Source organism: Triplophysa rosa, linkage group LG13, assembly GCF_024868665.1.
Source record: "Triplophysa rosa linkage group LG13, Trosa_1v2, whole genome shotgun sequence".
Taxonomy (NCBI): Eukaryota; Metazoa; Chordata; class Actinopteri; order Cypriniformes; family Nemacheilidae; genus Triplophysa; species Triplophysa rosa.
This window is the reverse complement of record NC_079902.1, coordinates 16,073,130-16,094,711: the sequence shown is the minus strand read 5'-3', so window position 1 is coordinate 16,094,711 and position 21,582 is coordinate 16,073,130. Positions and strand designations below refer to the sequence as shown.

Genomic DNA, 21,582 nt, shown 5'->3' with positions numbered 1-21,582 from the left:
AAAAATAATAACAATAGCCTTATGATTTGCATTATTGAAGAGGACATCAAAGATTTGCACAGCGACCGGCTGATCCAGCATTCTTCACTGTTTGTCTAAAGATTTGCAAAATCAATAAGTCACAGTTAATATAGCACTAATATTTTGAAGCTGTCGCTATATCCTCAAATCGTATTCAGGATATTAAAAATCAAATTACCAGAAGTACGTAAACAAGCCGCACTTGGCATCATCCAATAGGTCTGACTAAATTTAAAGCCCTACGCTGGATGGACAAAGGAACTATGGAGTGTAACAGTGAGTGTAGTAGCTGGGCACGGTGGCATAATCCTTTAATAAAACCACCTAAGCAGCAGGATTAAAGAACATGTATTTGTTTCGGCTGATGAAAAGACAAAGAATTAAGAGGGGTGGGGGAGTGTGATAGTACGATGAATTCGAATGCTAATCTCTGTTGTTTGACTACAGCATTAGAGCAGAGAAAAAAAGCGAGAGAGATAAAGTATATGTATGTGTCGTAATGCCTTAAGCGCCCGGCATGTTTTCTTGGCCTGATAAAGGTGTGGGTACATTTGTATGCTGGTTTTATCACGTGTGCCGCTCCACCTGACATTGACTAACATCTTTTTGACCACGGCTCTGCATATACCATTTCCAGGCCTCAAAAACAAACTGATTACAGTATGCCCATATGCCTTCCCATCACAGAATCTGAAAAATGCTGTTGGCGTAATCACGTCTCAGTTTATATGGGCCACGATCAAATATTGCAGCTGCGAAATGACCGATAATAGCTCTGTCACGCCTTGCGAGCCCGGGCTTGGATACATTTGACTCTACAAGTCAGGGTTTCCCAGAGGTCTGGTGAGGACATAGCGGCTGGTGCAGTCGTGATTAACAGTGCATCTACAACCCTAGAAATATGAAGGCCCAAAGGCGGTTTCACAGCCCTTCATGATTCAAACGTCATTTTGAAATGTGGTTTGTTTGTTTATTTTCCAGACCCAGTAGGAACATATAGGCTGAAAATGCACATTAGAAAGAGCGCCCTGGTGTTTCCGCAAGGAAAGTAATATTGCATAACTTTAATTAAAATTACACACTGCCAGCTTATTGATAATGACAATAATTTACATGAAAGTAGATGCACAGTGCTTTGTTTTAGCGATAGCTGTATGCTTTTGAAGAGCACCGTGTATTTACTTTGTACTGGGTATTTCTTTCTGAACACACAGATACCAAATAACTATATTTTAGTAATCTACCATTGCTATAAAGTTACCATGGTATCAAATGTATCACACTGCACAACCCTATTGATAGAACAGTAGCATTTACAGACATGTACATGATGGGCTCCAGGTGAGATCTGTTTATGACACCCTGTGACTCTCTGGAGATGCTTCTGTGCTGCCAGTCTCTGAGGAGTTGTCCACAATGTTTTCAGAAAGCTTTGTCTTTTAGAATGTGTGAAAGGCTTCGCTCCAACTGTGATAGGCCAAAATTCAATCATGTTTTGATCTACTTTTTTGGTGCTGGTTTTGTGCTCGGAGACAGACTGTTTCCTTACTCTGTAGCTACTTCATTTATATATATATATATATATATTTATATACATATAGTATATATATTATATATAATATAATTATATATATATATATATATATAATCAATATTTTCTATTTCATTTTTTTCTTATGGCATATTTTTGGACACATGGCTCAAATAATAATTTAGGTTCTGCTTATCCAGATGCTAGCATTCTGTTACAGAAGAAATTATCACATAAATCGGACTATGTTACATCTTAATATGTGATTTGGTGCAAAGTATACACGTAAAAAGACATATGCTGATTGGTTGAGTTCACGATTTCATTGGTTGACTCTACATGCTGCATCGTGTGCCGGTGTTCTGCCAATTTATGCTACCCATAAATTTGTGCTACCCTCGTGTTGTGATTGGGTTGGGGGAGGGGTTATTTAGGTGTAAGGGTTGGGTTGGGGGAGGGGTTAGTCCTGTTTTGTATGGAGGTAGCAAAATTTGATAGGGATGCATAAATTGGCAGAACACCGGTAAAAACAAACCACCATTTAAAAAAATTGCGGTGTGTGTAGTTTCAGCCGTTTACTGTTTGAAATGGATAAAAAATACGACAGATGGACCGACGACGAGGTCCAGGCTTTATTAAGTGTTTTTGCTGAGGACGAAATCCAACGGGAATTGGAAATGATGACCCGCAATGAAAAATACAAAAAAAATATTGAGTCGGTTATACAAGCTGGGCATTGCCGCACAAAAAAATGACGAGTGTCCGTCGCTTTATGTGACGTCATCGTTGTTCCTCATTACCGCCCCCTCCTGGACTGGGAGGAGCCGTCACATGCAGTCCTAGTCACGGGACTGATTTGCCTAATCTTCGCGGTACTTTAGACCGCTATGGAAATGCAGGCAGCAACAGGTCTGAGGAGAAAATTGTTCCTGGGAAAAAAGTTCCTGGGACAAATTGTTCCAGGTAATTTCGGTGGAAATGCGCCACTCTGTTTTTCTAGCTCTAATTCCCACCTAACCCTTATTAATGTAGTTTAAAAGCAATGTTGTTAGTCTCAGGATGAATATAACTATATCATCTGTTGTTTGCAACAGATCTGCAGTCCTGAAACTTGTAGTTATTTTCTTCTTTCTCAATCAATCCTTTTTCCTAAAATCATTCTTTTACCTGTTGTGTTGGGGATTCTTGTTTCTCTGACTTTCATCAGACTAAGCCAATTAATCAACGTAAATCCCATACACGATAAGGTAAAGGCCACAGGATGCTTCCTCCCTGAAGGGCTTTTAGAACAAGCTCCATTGAACTAGGCTGCTGTGATGGAGAATTTTGATGTAGACAGTTCAATTAGTTCGGGAATTAATAATAGTAAGAAAGACAGACAGACAGACAGCAAGACAAACAGACACATTTCCAAGACTGCCAACTCCAACTTTTTTATCAACTCGAGCACGCCTGTTCTTTTTGCAGTTTTTGTGCCAAAGAGCAAAATAGACAGTACAAGAGATAGAGCGGGAAGAAAAGGGATGAGAGAGAGACATCTTATCTCAAGTACCTCGCTATGTATTCTGATTGGATTCTGGCAGATGAAGATGGGAATTTTCAAAGAAGGTTATATTTATAAGCCACAGACTTACTGGCACTCTGCCTTCAAGAGTCGCCTACTAACACGAACATTTCAGGAACTACTAAAAGGACCGCAGTCTCATTATAGTACGAACATTCAAGTGAGACACTATTAGTGCAATATAGTCGAGCAAACTCGTTCTCTCGTAACCATTACACTGTAGGTAGAAAATGAGGCATAATGGAAAAAGCCGTAATGCCGTATTTGTAACATATTCACATCAGCTTTCATTTGCTGTCTGAATTCATATATATAAGACAAAAAGCTGACAACATGATTTCCTCAGTCAGACAGAAAAAGAAAAACAGATTCACGTACTGTGACAGCATTTCTTGATCTTTTAGCGAGATCACAAATGTGAGACAAATTGCATTTTCCATTTAATATCGTCATTGTATACTTGCTCAGTCTGGTTCTGTGTGTCCCCTTTCTCCGGCTAAAAAAGATTGCAGTACAATTCAGGCCTCCCTATGCTCATCTCAGTTGTCCCCAAAGCAGCCTGAAAAGAGATCAGAGGATTTATTGAGTTAATCAGTTCTTAAATTCAACATACCTTATGAGTAATTTCAATATGTGTATATGGGTAGTTCACAGACTAATATGCAAATTTATCCTATGGTGTGACGGTAAAAATTTAGAAAAAAAACGAATAATGAAGATAAATCTCTCTTATGCTATTTTATATGATAAATATAAATATTAATAATATAAAACAACAGTTATCTTCATGTTTCTGTCATACCATAGGACAATTTGATTTATTCGTCAAACAAAACCCACAAACGATTGATTTGAAACAAACAAAAAAGCATTTCTGAAAAATCATGCCTGTTACATAACCTACAAAGCTGTACTTGGATCGATTTTTTAGAATGGTTACATCACTGTTTTCCCTTTTCAGTCCCCTGTACACAATTGAGTGAACATTGTAGCCCTTAGGTTATAGAAAAGCAGCACCTAATTTACATTTGGATCTTTAAAAAATAATTTGTTTTCGACTCTCTTTTCAATAAAAAACAGTTGGAGAAGAACAACAACTTTTTTCACACTTTTTTAAAGTAACACTTAATGTGTGATATCGCTTAGATCAGGACGGCAAGATGGAACCTGTGAAAAGGACTTCTGATGGAACAGTAGCTGGACAAATACAGATACAGTGAGACCCACAAGAGAGGAAAATAACTTTATAAATGATTTTTTCTCTCTCTTAGCCTCATCTCTCATTAATACAGATTTAGCTGCCAGCGCTGAAAATGCCTGTGGTTAAATTAATAGGATGGGAAAGGTCGGCCTACATTCTCTAACACAAGGCATACAGGCATTGCCACAGGGAATGTAGAACAGACAACTTTCTACACAATACTTGTGAATCAGTTTAATTATATATACAGAATAATGGGCAAGGCACAGCATTGTTTGCTTATTTTAGCTACCAAATTATCTACAATCTTCACAGTTGCATGTGTAGTGCATGGACCTGAACAAGTCGAGAACTCCGAAAATACAAGAAAATCCTTGTGGGTGCAATTCAGACTAGTGAGTTGTGTGTATATGTATGTGTACGAAATGTGATTTAGTAGAACAGATGTCCTTCCAAATATTTGTATACCTACTTGCCAATTACAATACCGAGGGATCTGCACACACACAGACCTTTTAGGGAAATTAAATAGCTATTTAATGTTTATTTACGTTCAATAAATTTCCCAAAGCACAGTAAAACATAACAATATACATTGTGAATGGTCAGACTATAAATGTACTGTACGCAAAGACGGAAACACTTCTTCGAATGTATTTAAATAGAATGTTGTGTTTGTCATTCTTTATCATTTGATGGCCAGTCATTCAGGATGTTAACAGGATGTTCCCTGACCCCAGTTAAAGGATACAAAAGCATTCAGGGAAGTTCCTGTGGCATTATAACTATAGAGAAATAAACAGCTATTGTAAAAAAAATGTTCAGGCTGAAACCACAGGCAAACATAGAGCGACCTTTTGAAATGGCCAAACTGAATTTATTTTCTCTTTTTCTGAGTGTCAGAGACAGCATGCATGATCATAAATTGGATATAGACAAGACAGAAAGACACAAAGTTAACCATAATAGTGTCAAGCCCATTTTATGTCCAGTGTTCTAGAAAAACAACTGCCTTGGTTTCTTGCAACATATGACTTTTTGTTGTTGTTGATTTCTGCTTTTGTGGCTTAGTTTTTGGCACCTTTATTTTTTACAGATTAATATCAAAGCATATAATTGTTTATGTATCGACCCGCGCCTGCCTCGCTTTTCCACGTTTAATACAAACTTTTGATGTATCGAGTCAATTACGTATCAAGAACTTGCCCTTATTACTTGCCTCTGCTCTTTTGATATTTATGAAAGGGGGAAAAAATCCTTCTTGAGAGAATGTGAACGAAAATTGGACCATATATCTACCGAGATTAATTTCTCTGTGCACTGGCTTTACAAGAGTAAGAATAACCAGTCCCTTTGTGGGTCCATTGGCAACTGTGTTATTTGTCTAGGTAGGCAGGCTGTGCTGAGTGTGTGGTGAGGTGGCTTAATGAACAGTGAGATTGTTGGCAGGCAGGCCGGCTGTATAGCAGTAACGCTGAGAAAACAGCAGGCCAACATAATTGTGCATTGTTCAGCCATAGAACAGGAGGCAGAGCATGTAATGAGCTGTAGCACCCGTTTGCTTCTTTCCTAATGGGCTATGACCAGGTTCATCCTTCCAGGGGCCTAAGCCACTCCAATCATCGTGGTCGCCCGTTCCCTTTCGATTTTGTTTCCAAGCCCCGCACATCTCCTCATCCTCTTTTTAGCTGTGCTCACTGTCATGCAACCAAGAAGCTCCATAACAAATTTCAAGTTAAGTGAGGACAAACATTTGATGTTACTAGCAAGATATGCTCTGAGAATGTAATACTGTTTTGCATTTTGATTGCTCAGGCCGAATAAATGGGATTGGAGTAGGCCGACTTTAACGATTTGTTGCTTGGTGAGGTCACCTGAAAACCTGCGTGTCGAAACAGCTTGAAAACCCAACAGATTCAGCCCCTGCAACAGAAAACATTCAAATGATTTTAAGCTTCCTTTTTTGGAGACACAATAGCGGTTTGCTTTGACTCTCTCATCACGTCCAGCGTTAGATGTCCTGCAGCCAGAGAGCCAAAGTTAATGTATGAGATCGGTGTGTTCCGATTTGCTGCTCTGTTTCTAGGCGCCGCGCTCTCAGCAGGGGTTGCAGCCTCCCTAACCACATTCTGACAAGACAGCTGTTCTGAAAGAGAGGGAGACGAAGAACGTGCAAGACTGGAATCGTGGAGGGTTGAAGCATTTCGCTCCTTAGCTGTAATGATAAGGATGTAATTTGTCCTTGAGCTGCACGGGTACGCTACGACACGTTCACCCCCTTACCAAACTTTTGAGACGTCGTTAGCCTAAAGCGAGCCGACGGAGTGACGAAACCCCTTGCGAACCCTCTTCTAAAGACACGCCCAGAATGCTGCAAGTTGATTTGTCACAAATAACGCTGGAGGGGGTAATGGTGAGGGCTGTTATTCCCCCTCGGTCTCTTGTTTATTATGTCTTGGGCGTTTCATATTACAAATGGGGAGCGACAGTTTTCTCTCAGGGGTTCTTAGTTTCTCCCTACAGAGCGTGATTAATTGTTATTGTGGTCTATTTTTATGTCGTGTCCTGAAATACGAAGGTGCGGTAGGTTGACAATGTAGCTCCGGGCTCTCGCTGACAGTGTTTGCTTTATGGTATTTTCATATTTTATGGGCCCTGCTGATTTAGTTACTTCAAAACATTGCTTGCCATTAGATAGAACACAGGTACTGTCGGTCCGGTACGTGTTTTATAGATGGACTAATGCACTTCAGACAAGCGAGGCTGACAGATTAGAGACATCTCGTGTCTTAAAATGATTACTCAGCAGGCTTAAGACCAGATTTGGCCTTGTTGTGCCTAAGACAACAGGCAGGATCTGCCATTCACTGTAGCCCAGAGGCATGTCTGGGGTTTAGCTGCTAGAAGAACCAGGCAGCCAGAAGGAGAACGTGAGAGTGTGGGCAGACAATAACACGAGTCCAAGCAGACAGACGTTACCTGGGAGCCTTAGGTCTTGCTTATTGAGCTGGACAGTCAGAGACAGGGAGAGATAGTGTTTCTAATTATAACACTCAAGTCACAGTGCTGTGGTGGGCTCCAGCTTGCATGAGCAACTGCAGACAGCTGACTTTTGGTTTAATTTTGAAGACTACCAATAATCCATACTAAATCTCTTAAAGCTGCAGCTTCCTCTCAGTCGGATTAAGGGGCAGTCTTAAAAGGATAAGAGATGCTTATCAGTGCTTCCCTCAACATTTCCTGGTGACTTTCTCAAAAAAAGAAATGTAAATAACTTCTAGATAGCATGTAGATATCATATGGGTAACTATGTAGGGCTGTTAAATCTATTAATCGTGATTAATCAATTCCAAAAATAATATTTGTGTTTATGTATGTGCGTGTGCCATATATATACATACTGTACATACATGTATAATATAAATGGCACACACACATATTTTATAAACGTACATATCTGTCTGTCTGTCCGTCCATATATACATATGCAATAAATCAATTTATATAAAGGCAATAATTAAATTAAGATGAACTCACTTTTGAGTCACTATTTAGGCATTCACATTCGTTTCTTCATACATATTTCCTTTTTTCAACTCCAATTGTAACGTATAATCATAAGAAGGACATATATGAATTTCTAAATAGCAAAATAATAAACATTCATGTGTGATTTCAACTCTTATGAACATTTTAAAGCCCACATATGAATTTCTAAATAGTACAGCAACAAAGCGACATGAAAAATGCCACAGTTTGCAGCATGCAAGTTTTGTTAAATTATCCTTTTCATAACTCGAGTCTTCACATACACGCCACCACTGTTTGTTCAGCTCACTCTGTGGAAATACGCCTGTAGATATTTGTTATTTTATTCCAGGAAGTGAATTGACATGAACGAATCTCGTCATTTGAATTTAGAAGATGTAAAACCTTTTCGTTTTTCACTTTGAATTCAATCCTTGTTCAGAAAGACGGATGAAAGTTCTATTTGCTTGTTTCATATAACGCCGTAAAACAAACGTTTGTAAAGTGGCTAACTGGAAGTTGGAGAATAAAGGCTGCTGTTGTTATTACTTGAATGATTTATTTATTTAGGCATAAAAAAGAACTTACGACACCGCCTTGCAAATTGGGCCTGTTTGTTTAAGGCATTGTTAATGAAGTGTTACTTTCTTCTGTTTTGTTTTTGGCTGTCTGACTGTCAGGCTGCTAGGGGAACAAGCATTAATCCAGCATGCGTGTTGTTTGAAAGTGCATGAAAGTGAGAGGCTGCCATGTGTCTCGTGGGGGTGAAAAACGAGAGAAATAGGTCTCCGCAGGGGCAGGGGGCGAGAGCTGAGGCAAAGACAAAGACAGCGAATCCTTTTTTTGGTGGAGAGGGAAAGTATCCAGTGGGAGACGGTCACTAGGGGAGTAATGCAAAAATAGAGGTGCGTGTGTGTAGATTCTTGTTTACAAGGTGACACCTTTTTAACCTCCTATTAACTGCATGCTTCTGAGAGCACCTGTTCTCCACTGGGAGAAAGTATCGTCGCTCAATCCTCTCCTTTTGAATTCCCAATAAAGTCATCAAGTTATTTTCTGACCGTGACTGACAAAAAATACTCCACGTGGAGAGAAATTGTTTTCAGTACAGTAGGGGCCAAAAGTGATTTGTGTTGTCGACATGTTTGATTAAGGTATTTAATTGACAAAAAATATTTTTATTAAGTGCTACATATCAGGGAATATTGGTTTTATTTGAATATACAAAACAAAATGCATAGATATAGCAGAATGTGTGATATTTGGTGCAAACCTCCCGGAATTCTTTTTAAAGCCGAGCTTTATTTACACTCCAAGCACAACTGTGCAACACGCATGCAACATTTTTAACTCATTTTTAATATTGTGTTTGTATAAAAAAGGGCAGGGATGTCAATCAGATTTGGCCTGTATTGGTATGATGTTAGCGCAAATAAAGACAAATGTTCTCTCTCTTTATAATCCGGACAGCCTCTTTGTATTATATTTGGCTGACCTCAGCTCTTGTCACACTAATGATCTCTATTAGAGGGCCTGTTAACCCGGACAGTCATTATGTCACATTTATCCGAGCGGCTGTTTGTCAGTCTTGCCAGGTTTGTTAAACCACAGCCTCAGTATGGGCACTATAATGGTGAACAGGTGATAAATAAAATGAGAATGTTAGAAATTAGGATTCTATTAATTAAAACGTTAAAAATCAGCTTGGCTTATTAGTTAAATCTGAAATGTATCTGCTGGCATAAATAGTGTGTTTTCATATAAAACAAACAGTCAGGGGGATAAAAGAGGCATTCTGAAAATAATTACCTGGGCACAGGCTACAGAAATATCCATCAGATTCCCCTCTAGACGTTACAATCCCATTTTAAAGGCTCATTTTCAAAAAATGTCTTAAATTGCTTATTAACCCAGAGCTCAGGACCCCAGGTGTCAGATTTTCTCTGTTTTTGCTAATCAGGGGAAGTGCTATTTTTCAAAGCTTGAGCTGAACAAAATTGGAGCTGTTGGAGAACTCTTAGCTTGGCATTATTCTCATGTAATGAGTGTAAGAGAGCCCAATTATTCCACTTGCCATCAAAACAGAGGAAGATTAACTCTTCTCCACTTTGACACTGTCCTACAGTACTAGCTTTTTATAGTCGCTCACACACTTGATCTGTCTTTGCGGCACTGATGGTGTTCTTTTTTCGTAGCCGTGCCTTATGCGCGTGTGGCTGTGCTATACTTGTCTCTCTATAAAACTACCTGTTTCAGTACATTCTGGCTTTATTAACAAGCCTGTCAGCTGAACAAAACACAAACAAAGAGCTCAAGGTACTATTGTTTCACAGACAAAATGTCCAGATCGCATCTTTCTCTAAAAGTGGCATTAAACTCGAGATACGGCTAAACGCTGCATATGGAGAGGAGACCATTTCTGCCCGAGCTCAGCTTGAATCCCTGATCAGTATTGGTTATTGAAGTTTAAATTGTCCAACTGCAGAGGGATTTCCACTTTGCTTTTGAAAACATCTTGAAGATTTAATGTAAAGGCCACAGTTGGAGTCCTCTGAATAAATAAAAAGAGTCCAGCGCTGTAGGATATCAGTTTTTATCAGCCTGCGAGGAATGAAATTGGCTGCTAATCAGGACGAGCAGAATAAAAGCAGATGAATAAAATTATTCGCCACTGCACTGAGACAAAGCCCAACTCTCTCAATCTCCATCTGAACAGAAGCACAGTCAGCTTTAAGAAATGTCGGGCCCTGATAACTGCAAAAGACGCGGCCGCACACCCACACGCACATGTACACAAACGCACCCAGACGGCTTTGATAAGACGCAATTATGTCGCGTTGTTTACAGCGGCAGAACAAAAGGACTTCAGCCTTTTATTTCAATGAAGTCACGGTGAAAAGAGCACGACACGAGGTGTTTTATTACAGGAAACGCTTCATTGTGCAAAGGCAGAGCGCGGACGGGCGCGGCACCAAATAAGAATGCGATCTTTATCTGCGTGACTGCAGATGTGTGAAGCGCCAAGACCACCGTCTCTGTGGACGGCCGATGTGCCGGCCGTATGTTGTTGTTTTCCACGACCCCTCCCCCTAAAACCCGTTTGCCCCTAAATACTATCTAATAGAAATTAAATTAAAGAAAGTCAGCACAGATAATCCTGGTGTGTTTCAGCTGCCGCAGTGGCGTGGGGTCAAGCCCGCAGCATCTGGCCCTCCTCGCCACAACAAGCCCACAAGCTGCTCTGCTCTCTCTGGGAGCCGGAGCAGAGCTGCACCCCTACTGGCCTACTTTTGAGCGTGTGCGTGCATGCGTGTGGTTGAGCCCGGGATGTGGGAATGTAAAACAAGGGTGTGAGCCTGTCAGCATTCATGTAAGGTGTGTTTGTGCTTATGTGGAGATATTTGTTTGGACGGTGTTAAAGAAGTGTAGGGAAGGGTGTTAAGTAATAGTCGTGAGCGTTGAGGGGTTTTGAAGCTAATGGTTAATTGAAAATCTCAAGAAATGCTCGCTTGAATTAGCTATCGGCAGTCCCTCTTGTAACGCGCGGTGAGGGGACGCTGTCGCACAGGGGTGATGGAAGACTGTCAGAGCCCTGATTAGCATCTGCTCATCTGTCTACACATGAGCCAGTGACATGCGGCGAAGTAAAGCGTCCTGATGCTGACAGCTGCTGAAAAAGGCCATTTCAGATATTAGGAGCAGATGTGTCCGGCGTGCCTAAATCTGAATGTTAACTACTCTTACAGGACTGCATCGTGAATTGTGCTGATTGGGTCAACCTTGTTATGATTACAGTGGAGCTTTTATCTGCCCATCTGTCTAGCAGGGCATTGTGGGAGTTCCTAGGCACTACTTTTATCTGCGATATAAAATACAGTGCTTAACATGTTTGTAGGACCACCCAATGTAAGGTTTGTGGCCTAAACTAACAAAAAAGTTTTTATGTTTCTGTAATGGTTAATCCACCAGTATGTGTAGGCTCTTTAGTCACAATAGTACTTCTAATGCTAAAATAAAAATGTTTTGTATAGATGATTTTTTTTTTAATTTACTGTTTTACAAGAAAGGAAGAAAAAAATTGTACCTTTATTTGTTTATTCAGATCCCCAATTACAGTATTGAAGTCCTTAAAAGAAAATAAATATTATGCTTGCTTAATTTCTAACTTCTGAGAGAGGTGCAGACTCTTTAAGTTTATATAGAATTATATACAAATTTGTTGAAAAACTTAGTTGATGCCGTTAGTTATTTGCATAATAAATGACAATAGAGTTTTTATGATTTTGACAGATTCTTAAAGTATTTGTGTTTTCTCTTTAGTGTTCTTTTGTGTTTTCTATTATGACAGGTGGACTAATACATTGGTTAAGCACTGTGTATTTATTATATATATTTTCAGTGGAAAGAAGATGACAATTAAGGTGTTGCTATGCAGTAGCTAGCTTGGTCCGGGTGGTTTCCAAGTCATAAACTTACTTCCAAATATCTGCAATGTTCTAGTCATTAGATATAGTTCTGTTGTAATATGAGCCTGTTGTTTTTGTACGCTATTGATCATCCGTCAAGCAAACATCATAAGTCTGATCATTTAGAAAAGTAATAACCCATCTATTCTCCATAAGCCACATTATTTGAGGTAACTACAATGTACTCACAGACAAACAAACATTGTTTGTTTGGGTACGTGGGGGAGGTTGGAGGGATTAGTGAATGATGAGGAAGTTCCTTCTGTACCCTACAGCACGGCTTCCCGTTTGCAGAAGCCCCGGCGCTGCCGCGTTTCCACGCACTCCGTCTCATCTGTTTGTGATGTCAATAAAGGGATGTCAATAAGGAGGCCGACTCAATCCATTTTAGAGAAGGGTAAAGAGAGAGAGAGAAAGTGCACTTGAGACAGGGAGAGACAGGAAGTATATCCGGAGAGACTCCGAGTCTGTAATGAGTTGCTGCACATTTTCATCCATAAAAAAGTACCCGATATAGACGCCTTTGTGCCTTGTCATCGTGAGAAGAGATGCCACGCTTTCAGTGGGAGAGGTGAATGCGAGGGGAGGGTCTTTTAGACATCCCAGCCGCGATGGCAGATATTTGGGAGAACATAGCTCAAGATGCTATGTCATTATTTCGGATCAAAGTGTCAAGCGAATATATGATGTACACTCATAACAAAAGCAGCATCCAGAATGGATGAGTCGGCGCTCCCTGCTGGAGCCTAGTGCTGGATATTACACCGATGTAAAGGTGTTCGCATCGCTCATCCGCTCTGCTCGCGCCCGCCGAATGCGCCTCTGCACGTGTTAGTGACTGCGTATCTGTGAGAGAAAGATGCATGACTGTGGTGTAAAATGGTACTCATCCAGAGAAAGTGTTTACTTTCTTCAGCATGCTGTCTGTAGGTTCAACAGTTGAGCTGGAGCAGTTTGGCATGTGTCTGAGCATTCTAAACACATCTGAGAAGGTGCTAAGATGTTTTTAAGTGCGTTCTGTCAGGTACCTTACTGAGACAAATCAAACAAGAAAACCCTTGTGTCTTATCCGGTTTCTAGATATAGTTTGGGTCGCTTTTTTCATTTTATTTCTTAATTTAAGTGTTTTTTCCTCTCGTTTCATCATCCACCAGATGAAAATTTAATGTCCAAAAAAAAAAGCAACCAACCACATGCTTAACCAACCACATGATCTGAGGTGTTACTCATAAACTGGGATACGATTAATATTTAGGCTTTGGAGATTAGTTTAAATTAGATGATCAATAGAAATAACACTAATATATACAACATATAAATATCCTTAACATACTGCTGTTTAAGGTTCCAGATTAAATGGAAATAAGAAAAGGGAAGCCAAAGTGAACAGCCTGTTTGTCATATATGCTTCGTGTCTGTTAGTGAATCACTTTAGGGTTGTATGTGTTGCGACAATTGTCTGTTTCGGGTGACTTTACTGTACCGTTTGCCCCATGTGACGCCAGGTGGATGTAGGGAGACTTTTGAATAAGGGGGTGTGAATGCTTTTAGTCCAGGCTTTGAAGAATAAATCAAATCCCATGAGATGGACTTAAATAAGTTGCCACCATTTATGTTTCATTAGGTTAGCGGCTGAATTGTGCTTTGAAAAATGATAGCCACCCAACCACACACACAAACCTTCTTTTGTGTTTGTTTCTGACCAGTCTGCTTCCTGTAAAACATCCAAGCAGATGAATCTATAAAATACACACACACGCACGCACGCACACAAAATGTGGCTTGACAGAGATATTGTAATGTCGAAAAAGCTATTTATAGTGGACAAAGTATCTGATCAATTTCCAAACACCACAAAGGCCAAGAAATATCACAAGTAGACAAAGACACACACACACATACAGAGAATTTGAGATGTTCAGGACTGTTACAGTAATACATTTACCATGTTTTAGAGAACACGCCTGTACGACCCTCTTTGCTGGAATGCAGATAAGCATGACAGGATGGGCTATTAAATATTTTCATCATGCTAAAAGGCACAGAGCTTTGACATATGATGACCTTATGAATTATTAAAACAGGTGCTATTAATGTATGCATAATTAATTATGTATAAACTGACTGCGAGTGGATGTAACATATAGGTCTTATACAGGATCAAACAAAAGAACATTTTCTTGCTTTGTCTAGCTTTCTCTCTGTGTTTATGATGCAGCGGTTGTTAGGGGAAATACCAGTGTCTGCTTTTCTAGCTGTTTATTAGTAGTATGTGATTGTTTTACGTAAAGGAAATATAGCTACTAGAGTCCGCAGGGAAAGAAACCATGAGCGAATGAAGTAGGGAAGTGTGTTGTGTTTACTCTTTTGTAACACACTGTTTTATCCCCAAGGAGTTTTGCTTTAGTTAGTGGAATAATGTGAAGCTGGCTGGCCATATAATACAGTTTTTTCCCTTGTTGTTTTTAAAAATTTACATCACATGACTGGACCAGTAATAAAGTTAACAATAATAATAATTGACTTTGATTTAATTTGAGTCATAATTATTCATACTGTGAATAATGATAAGGGGAGAAATAAAGCTGAATGTGTCCAAAATAGCCAGCCGAGATATTTATTGATATATCACAAAATGAACGATTAAAAATGTTTTCCACTTGTTTATTGTGTTAAGAAATCATTATTGATGTTAATTTAATTTGATAGCTATTCTTAACTGTGATGATTATTCATACTAAGATTTTTTTCAATGAATTGGTTCACTTGACATGTATAGGTGGCATTTTGAACCTTTATTAAAAATGGTAAAAAAACAGACATAAATGTAAAATGCCATTGATTATGAATTACTTCAGGGAGCAAATCTGAAAAAAAAGTGACAGCAATTGACTTTTTTAATATGTGGCCAGTCTAAATCTTTATCATCTATCGAAACATTCACCCCTGAAAATGGTTTCCTTTCATACAGTAAGATAAATTCGCAATGGTGCAAATTGAGTTGAGTGTGAATTGACGGGTGATGAAGTGGAAGGATCTCGAGGATCTGGCAGCTTATTTGTCACATGGGCTCCTGTTGCGATTGAAATTTTATAATTTGTGTTTGTAGGTAGCCGGCTGCAATTAAACGTCAACAAGTCCTCATATTCATCACGGCCGCTGTCGAAGTGGCAAAAATAGAAACGTAATCTCATCCTGATGCCAAGACGAGCCCGAGGCGCTCTTTCACCTTCTTCATACTGTAGAGCCTCCCCTAGGGCTCACACGGGTTGGAAGAGAAGGGGAAATCTATAATCTAGCAGATGGTAGAGGATCTATGGGAAATTCTATAATCAGGGGTTGGCAACCTAACACCGGGCTGAGGAGCGTTTCCACCCGTTGTGATGCGTTTCTCTGAGCTGGTGAGGGAAGGATAAATCCACTCCTACCAGGTGCTTCGCTCCACAGAGGAGAGGAAGCCATGGTGGTCTCTTCCTGTTGTCACGGGTGCCACACAGAGCACTGCCTCAGCGAGACGAGATGAAGAGATGTCACAGACCGACAGAATGGACGGTGGGGTGCACTGTAAAAAATGAAAAGTTGACGTAACTTAAAATTTCAAGGCAACTCGCTGCACAGCTTTTTTGAGTTTACTCAACTTTTGGCCAAGTATTTCACCTAACTCAATTAACTGAGTAGTGTCACATGACTGTCAATTGAAATAAATAGTTGAACCAACTTAAAATAAAAATGCAACAATCAAGTTTCTGAGTTCACTCAACTATGGACTTAGTTGACCCAACTCAAAAGATTATGTTTTATATGAAATTAATATATAATTGTTTTATTATTATTTACACACTCTTAATACTCAATTCTACTTAATAGATATGTTATATACACGCTCTTATGTAACTGCTTAAGCGGTTTGTGTTTTAAACATTTTAGTAGTGGACTCCCTGCGTCATTTACTTCAGAGCTCAACACTGAGCACATGAGCCTCAATCATGGTAACAATCATCAAACATCATATAGTTAAAAAGGAACTCTAAATACCAAAGGTAACTTACAATGACAACAAAAACAAAAAATATAGCCAGCAAACACTAAAATAGCAATCATTTTAATAATTTTAACCAGCGAATTGAAAATTCTGCAATGCATGCTGGGAACTTTCAAACACTAGAATTGTTTTTTGAGATTACACAGTTTGGCAAGTTGGTCAAACTTCTTGACGCGCTTTGGACAATCACTTAGATATCTAAGTACAGTCAACAAAAGAATCTTTGTTGGTACCACATTTAGACTCATTTTGTTCAGCATACTCAAAATAATACATTCTTCCTCTTCTACTAAAAAACTTTGTTCAAATGACTTTGTTACCTTTGTTGGATGAACAATTTGAAGTTGTATTTTTTACAGTGTGGGGTGGTGTGAAAAGAGAAGGCTTGCTGCAGTTTTGAGAGAGTGGGAAGCTAAAAAGAAAGAAAATAAGAATTAAAGAAGGGCTGCATGTTGGACAAGGAATAAAGCGAGTTTGTGAGAGGAAAGAAATGGAGCAGTGATGCCTGGGAAGAGCAACGTCATGTTGAGATTAGCTTGTGTAGGAGTGTTATATGCTAGTGAAACTCTGCAGCTCCATTCACACAGACACACACTCGCACACAATTCCTCCGCACTACATTTGTACACATATAGACACTTCCTAAGCCTCCGTAAAAAATGCCACCGTCGCTACAGGCTCATTTCTGCTCCTAGTACTAAACCCTGCCCAACAAAGCCTGTCTGCCTTCTTCTGTTTTTTTACAAGAAATAGTTATGAACTACTTTACCTCACTTTAACTTCTCTGTATGCTGCTGTGAATATAGGTAGATAAACAACAAGACTCATTATAAGTACTGATTTCCTCCCAGCAGCCTCGAGACTGTGTAAATAAGCCTTAATATGACTGAAGAATAAGCTTCCAAATAACGGCGAGCATCAAATTGCCATCAAGCTGAACAAATGGAAATGTTTTATTTGATTTGAGGACCTTTTTATTTCCAATGTTTTTGAGTACTGAGATATTTAAAGCGATAGTGCACCCAAAATGAAATCATTTAATCACTTTTAGTGTCATTTCAAACCTAAATGCCTGGAGTTATCTAACAAAATTGTTTTTTTTATACATTAAAGTGGATGGTGACCACAGCTGTGCATGGTCCCCATCCACTTTCACATATAAAAAAAACTCGTTCTGCTACAAATGGAATAACACAAAAGTAAAGTGAGTAAAAAGAAATGTCTATTTTGGGTAAACTATCCCTTTAATGCTTTTTTGTATTTGTATTCAGCAGAAGTATAGTGAAAACATGCTTTTGTTCTCTGACTGTGACATTAGGAGCATTGCAGTGAACTGGGACCTGCCTGGTGTGCAGAACACGTTCAAACTTAGAAAGACAACCTTAAACCTTAATTTAACAGTTTTGGTTCCAGAAATGAATTAAACGCAGATTTAATAGTAATATCATGTATGGCGGTCCAAAGAAGGGTGGCGTCTGATAATTGTTACTTGCTATTATAGCGTGCATAACAGCAATTCAATTAGTGCAGAACGCCCTCCATGTGTAAATGCAAGTATAACTGCACGGCCTGATGCACAAACCTCAAAACAGATTAAACATGAATTACCTCAGTGGCGTGACAAGTGAGTTATTTTATTCTTTGCCACTCGGAGAACTCTTGCATGGTGCATCTGCCCCATACAATGAACACTCTCTCACATCCGGAGTACGCAACCGATGGTCACGCTGGGAAGAAGGCAAATCAAATCTCACAGCAGCAACTAAGCGAGGAGATTGCTTTTCCTCTCCGCTGGATGAAGTTGGAGGAGTTTTGGTGGAGCGGGTCGCCGAGGTTAGGGGCAGCAGGTTGCATAGAAAAGAAGAGAGAGAAATGAGGTTAGAGAACTTAGCTAGGGTCTAGGTTAGCCGGGTAGAGGTCTCACTTACAGCCCTCTTTCTATTACTCGCCTCCTCTGCCCTTCTGCCTTCACTCACAGAACTCTTAGGGTGCGATTTAGCCTGCTGGACCCTCAAGTATGTGGGAAGAAACAGAACAATAATTACGGGTATAGGGTGACTCCGGCCGCCAAACTGGGGCCGCTCGGATCACAACAACACATTGTAGAACCTGATTAAGTAGCCATTTGTGGCAGCCTCGCTGTAGTTTAAGCATCCCTCATCTCTGAGCCTGAAACCCGACCTCTGGGAAAGAAATATTGATAGCCCCTGTGATTTGATGGCGGTTAGCGGCTTAGGCATATGCAGTACATTACTTTACAGGAATAATGCCACTAATGCATGAAAGCTCTCTGGCATAAAGACCTTAAAGGGCCAAGGGCACCTCCTGAACGCCCTCTGGCCCTCAACTTGAATTAATGACAATACAAAAAAAAGCATTGCACAATAGAACTGATATGCTTTTTTGTTGAAGCTCACCAATTATGCCAAACCATTAGTGAATCATCACCACACATCAATAGACGCTTTTGTTGTTGAATAATGGCACTTATCTATCACATTCTTTAAAGAACGCGTGGATACGTGCTCGAATACGGCGCAGGAGCGGATTTCATAATCTCCAGCATCGACCGTCTCTGCGGAACAGCCGCCGCATTTGCATAACTGAAGCTATTACTCCAATTAGCCCACTCTGATACAAGCAGAGAGATCAAAATGTCAACAGACGGAAAACGGCTGAGATGACTGAGCCCGCGTGGTCGATAGCAACTCTTCTCGTAAAAGGGTCAGCGATCCGTGACTCGTGACGGCGTTTCAACAGGGCACTCATTTGTTTTAAGAGTCATATCTAAAGAGAGGGAAGGCAGAGCGAACACATGAGAAGTACGGCCCCGAATCTCGTTCTCCCAGCAGAGCCCGGCCTAACGCAGAGCCCGCCATTCAAAACCAATTATGGGCCAGCCACGCAGAGCACATCATTCGGAAATTTGTATACTGTCTTTTTTAATGAAGTTTGCCCCTTGTTACTCGGCGCATAGCTGTTCATAGTCTTTTTGAGGATGACCGCGGAGATGGAAAGGTTCTATAATGAGCTCTCCCAGGGAACAAAGTAGAACACAGGTGGCATAAAAACAAGTTTCTCTGCACATATATACAAACGTATACCTGCCCGGATAGAGTTCCGAAGTAACTGTCCATGCCCGTTTACTTTGATATTAATGGAGTCAAGCCGGACGAGAACAAAGACGCAAATAACAAGCTCGTGAGCTGCGACGACAACAATCAAGAGTATGTTCCAAATTGCCGACTGCTAATATAATGTTAATTAAAATGGCTTTTTACAAATTATCTCCTTGATTACAATGACTTAAGGTTTAATTAGAGCCACACCAACCACCCACACGAACGAGAACAGAGCGTTAACCTTCATTGGGTCCAGATTTCACTTCTCACACAAAAATCTCAATTAGATGCCTGGTCGGCCGTCACTTGTAATTAAAATATTATCATGCGTGGAGGCAATTAGGGTGTGTGGAGGTGAGACGGTACAGAAGATATTTTGGTGTTGTGATTGGCCTGAAGTAGACATAACCTGTGTATCGGCCAATGTATGATGCAGACTGTGGAGAGAGAGAATATTAACATATGTTTGAACTTAAAGCTGCAATCCATGCGCTTTTTTTATATATAAAAATAAACAAATCAGATATTGAGCAAGCACATAAAAATGTGTCTCCTTATCTCACCATGATTCATAACACTAGGCTTATAATAATGATTCATAATTTGAGATGTCATGTAAAGAAACGCAAATAACCTTCAATTGCATGTCAAACAGAGCCCTATTGAGGGAACAGTTACAGATTGTAGCTTTAAGGATATTATATATTTTTGTGTACATTGTGTGCTGGTTAACTGCTAGCCACTGCTGATATATACACATGTGCTTGGCATCATAGATTCTGATGCAGTTATTCTGCCTGTGTGATGATGATAGCCTGTATCTGTCTGAGCTAGTCTGGATGTCCCTGGCTGGCGGCATAATCATTGGTCGTGTTCCACTGTCTGCATTAACCTCCTTATCGTCTGGGAGGCTGTTTTTGTCAGAAGGGATGATGGCTAGACATACCCCTGGAAGGAAGCCATTGACTTCTTTTACTATCTTGGTTTCCAATCAGAGAAGTTGAAGCTGAGAAAGCCGGCATGCTTCTCCTTGTGGAAAACACCTGCATCTTATCACCATATTGAGTGAAAGGATAGTACCTGCCATCTTTCACCAAAATGGACAGATTCTCACTCTCGTCCCCACCTCTCTCAGTAGACTGGCTACTACTGAACATCTGCTATGTGTTTCTCAAAGTGTTGGTGTCCTCTATTCGTGTTTGTATATAGCTAAATATATGTCTACCATTTATGGCTTTTTGAGGTTATTTGTAATATATATAATTACATATTTCCTGTAAAAAATGTAATCAGAGAAACCAAACAGCATCAATTCACCCAGTCCTGTTGTATACTACTCTTCCGTACTAATCTGTGGGGTGCTAATCTTTTGGCAGTGCTACCCACAGAATTATTCAGACACTATTGACTTCCAGAAGTCTTTTGAACATTTTGTCAATTTGGGTCATAGCAGATCACTGAGGCCTTTTTCAAGTTAAAAAGTCCCCCGGCATGCTCTTAATGTCCTCCCTCCGTTTATTTATTTCTTTGATATTCCACATTACGGCTTCAAAAATAGTGCGAGCAAAAGAAAAGTGGAAACTTTCTTCTCTAACCCCCAACCCCTCATCTATTCCCCTGTCTGCCTTAATGACATTTTGAAGAGCGTGGTCTGACTGAGGATGGGTTGGGGGGTTTGGGGGGAGGGAAGGCTGGAGGAGTGAGGACGGGAGCAGACTCATTGCATCAGAACAGCCCACATGTGCTTAGAAAGAGAATGGGGGAGTTTGCCTTTGAAAGCCCAGGCAGCTAACTACAGTCTTTGTGTAAAATAACATTTCTATTCAAAGGCAATTACTGGTGACATTATTTTGGTTGCTGCATAATTAAATTCATTTTTGTTCTCTCTCTCTTTCTCTTTCTCTTTCTCTCTCTAATGCTGTCTCTTTCCCCCAGACGGAGAATTATTCCATTGACTCCAGTTATGTAAACAGCAGAGCACACCTCATTAAAAGGTATGTCTTTATTAAGCAATCAGATTAACTTATTTAATTTATTCTGAAGTTTTCTTAAAGGGGTTTTGATTTTTATCATGTGGGTCCACTTAAAATGCTTCAACTGTGTTGCA

The 21,582-nt window shown here is 39.9% G+C and overlaps 1 protein-coding gene and 1 long non-coding RNA gene across 5 annotated transcripts in view; one reads left to right on the top strand and one right to left on the bottom strand.

Annotated features, from left to right (window-relative positions):
* Window positions 1–21,582, top strand: part of pcdh19 (protocadherin 19) — a 51,930-nt gene that overhangs the window by 6,873 nt on the left and 23,475 nt on the right. For all 4 annotated transcript variants that reach the window (XM_057349230.1, XM_057349227.1, XM_057349229.1 and 1 more), the window contains exon 3: window positions 21,411–21,469. In XM_057349230.1, the coding sequence (XP_057205213.1) occupies window positions 21,411–21,469 (59 nt within the window). The remainder of the gene's footprint in view (window positions 1–21,410; window positions 21,470–21,582) is intronic.
* On the bottom strand, window positions 14,977–20,710 carry LOC130563585 (uncharacterized). Its single transcript, XR_008964137.1, has 3 exons — window positions 17,962–20,710; window positions 16,674–16,765; window positions 14,977–15,873 (listed from the first exon to the last, which is right to left on the bottom strand). It is a non-coding gene; the product is annotated as an uncharacterized LOC130563585 (long non-coding RNA).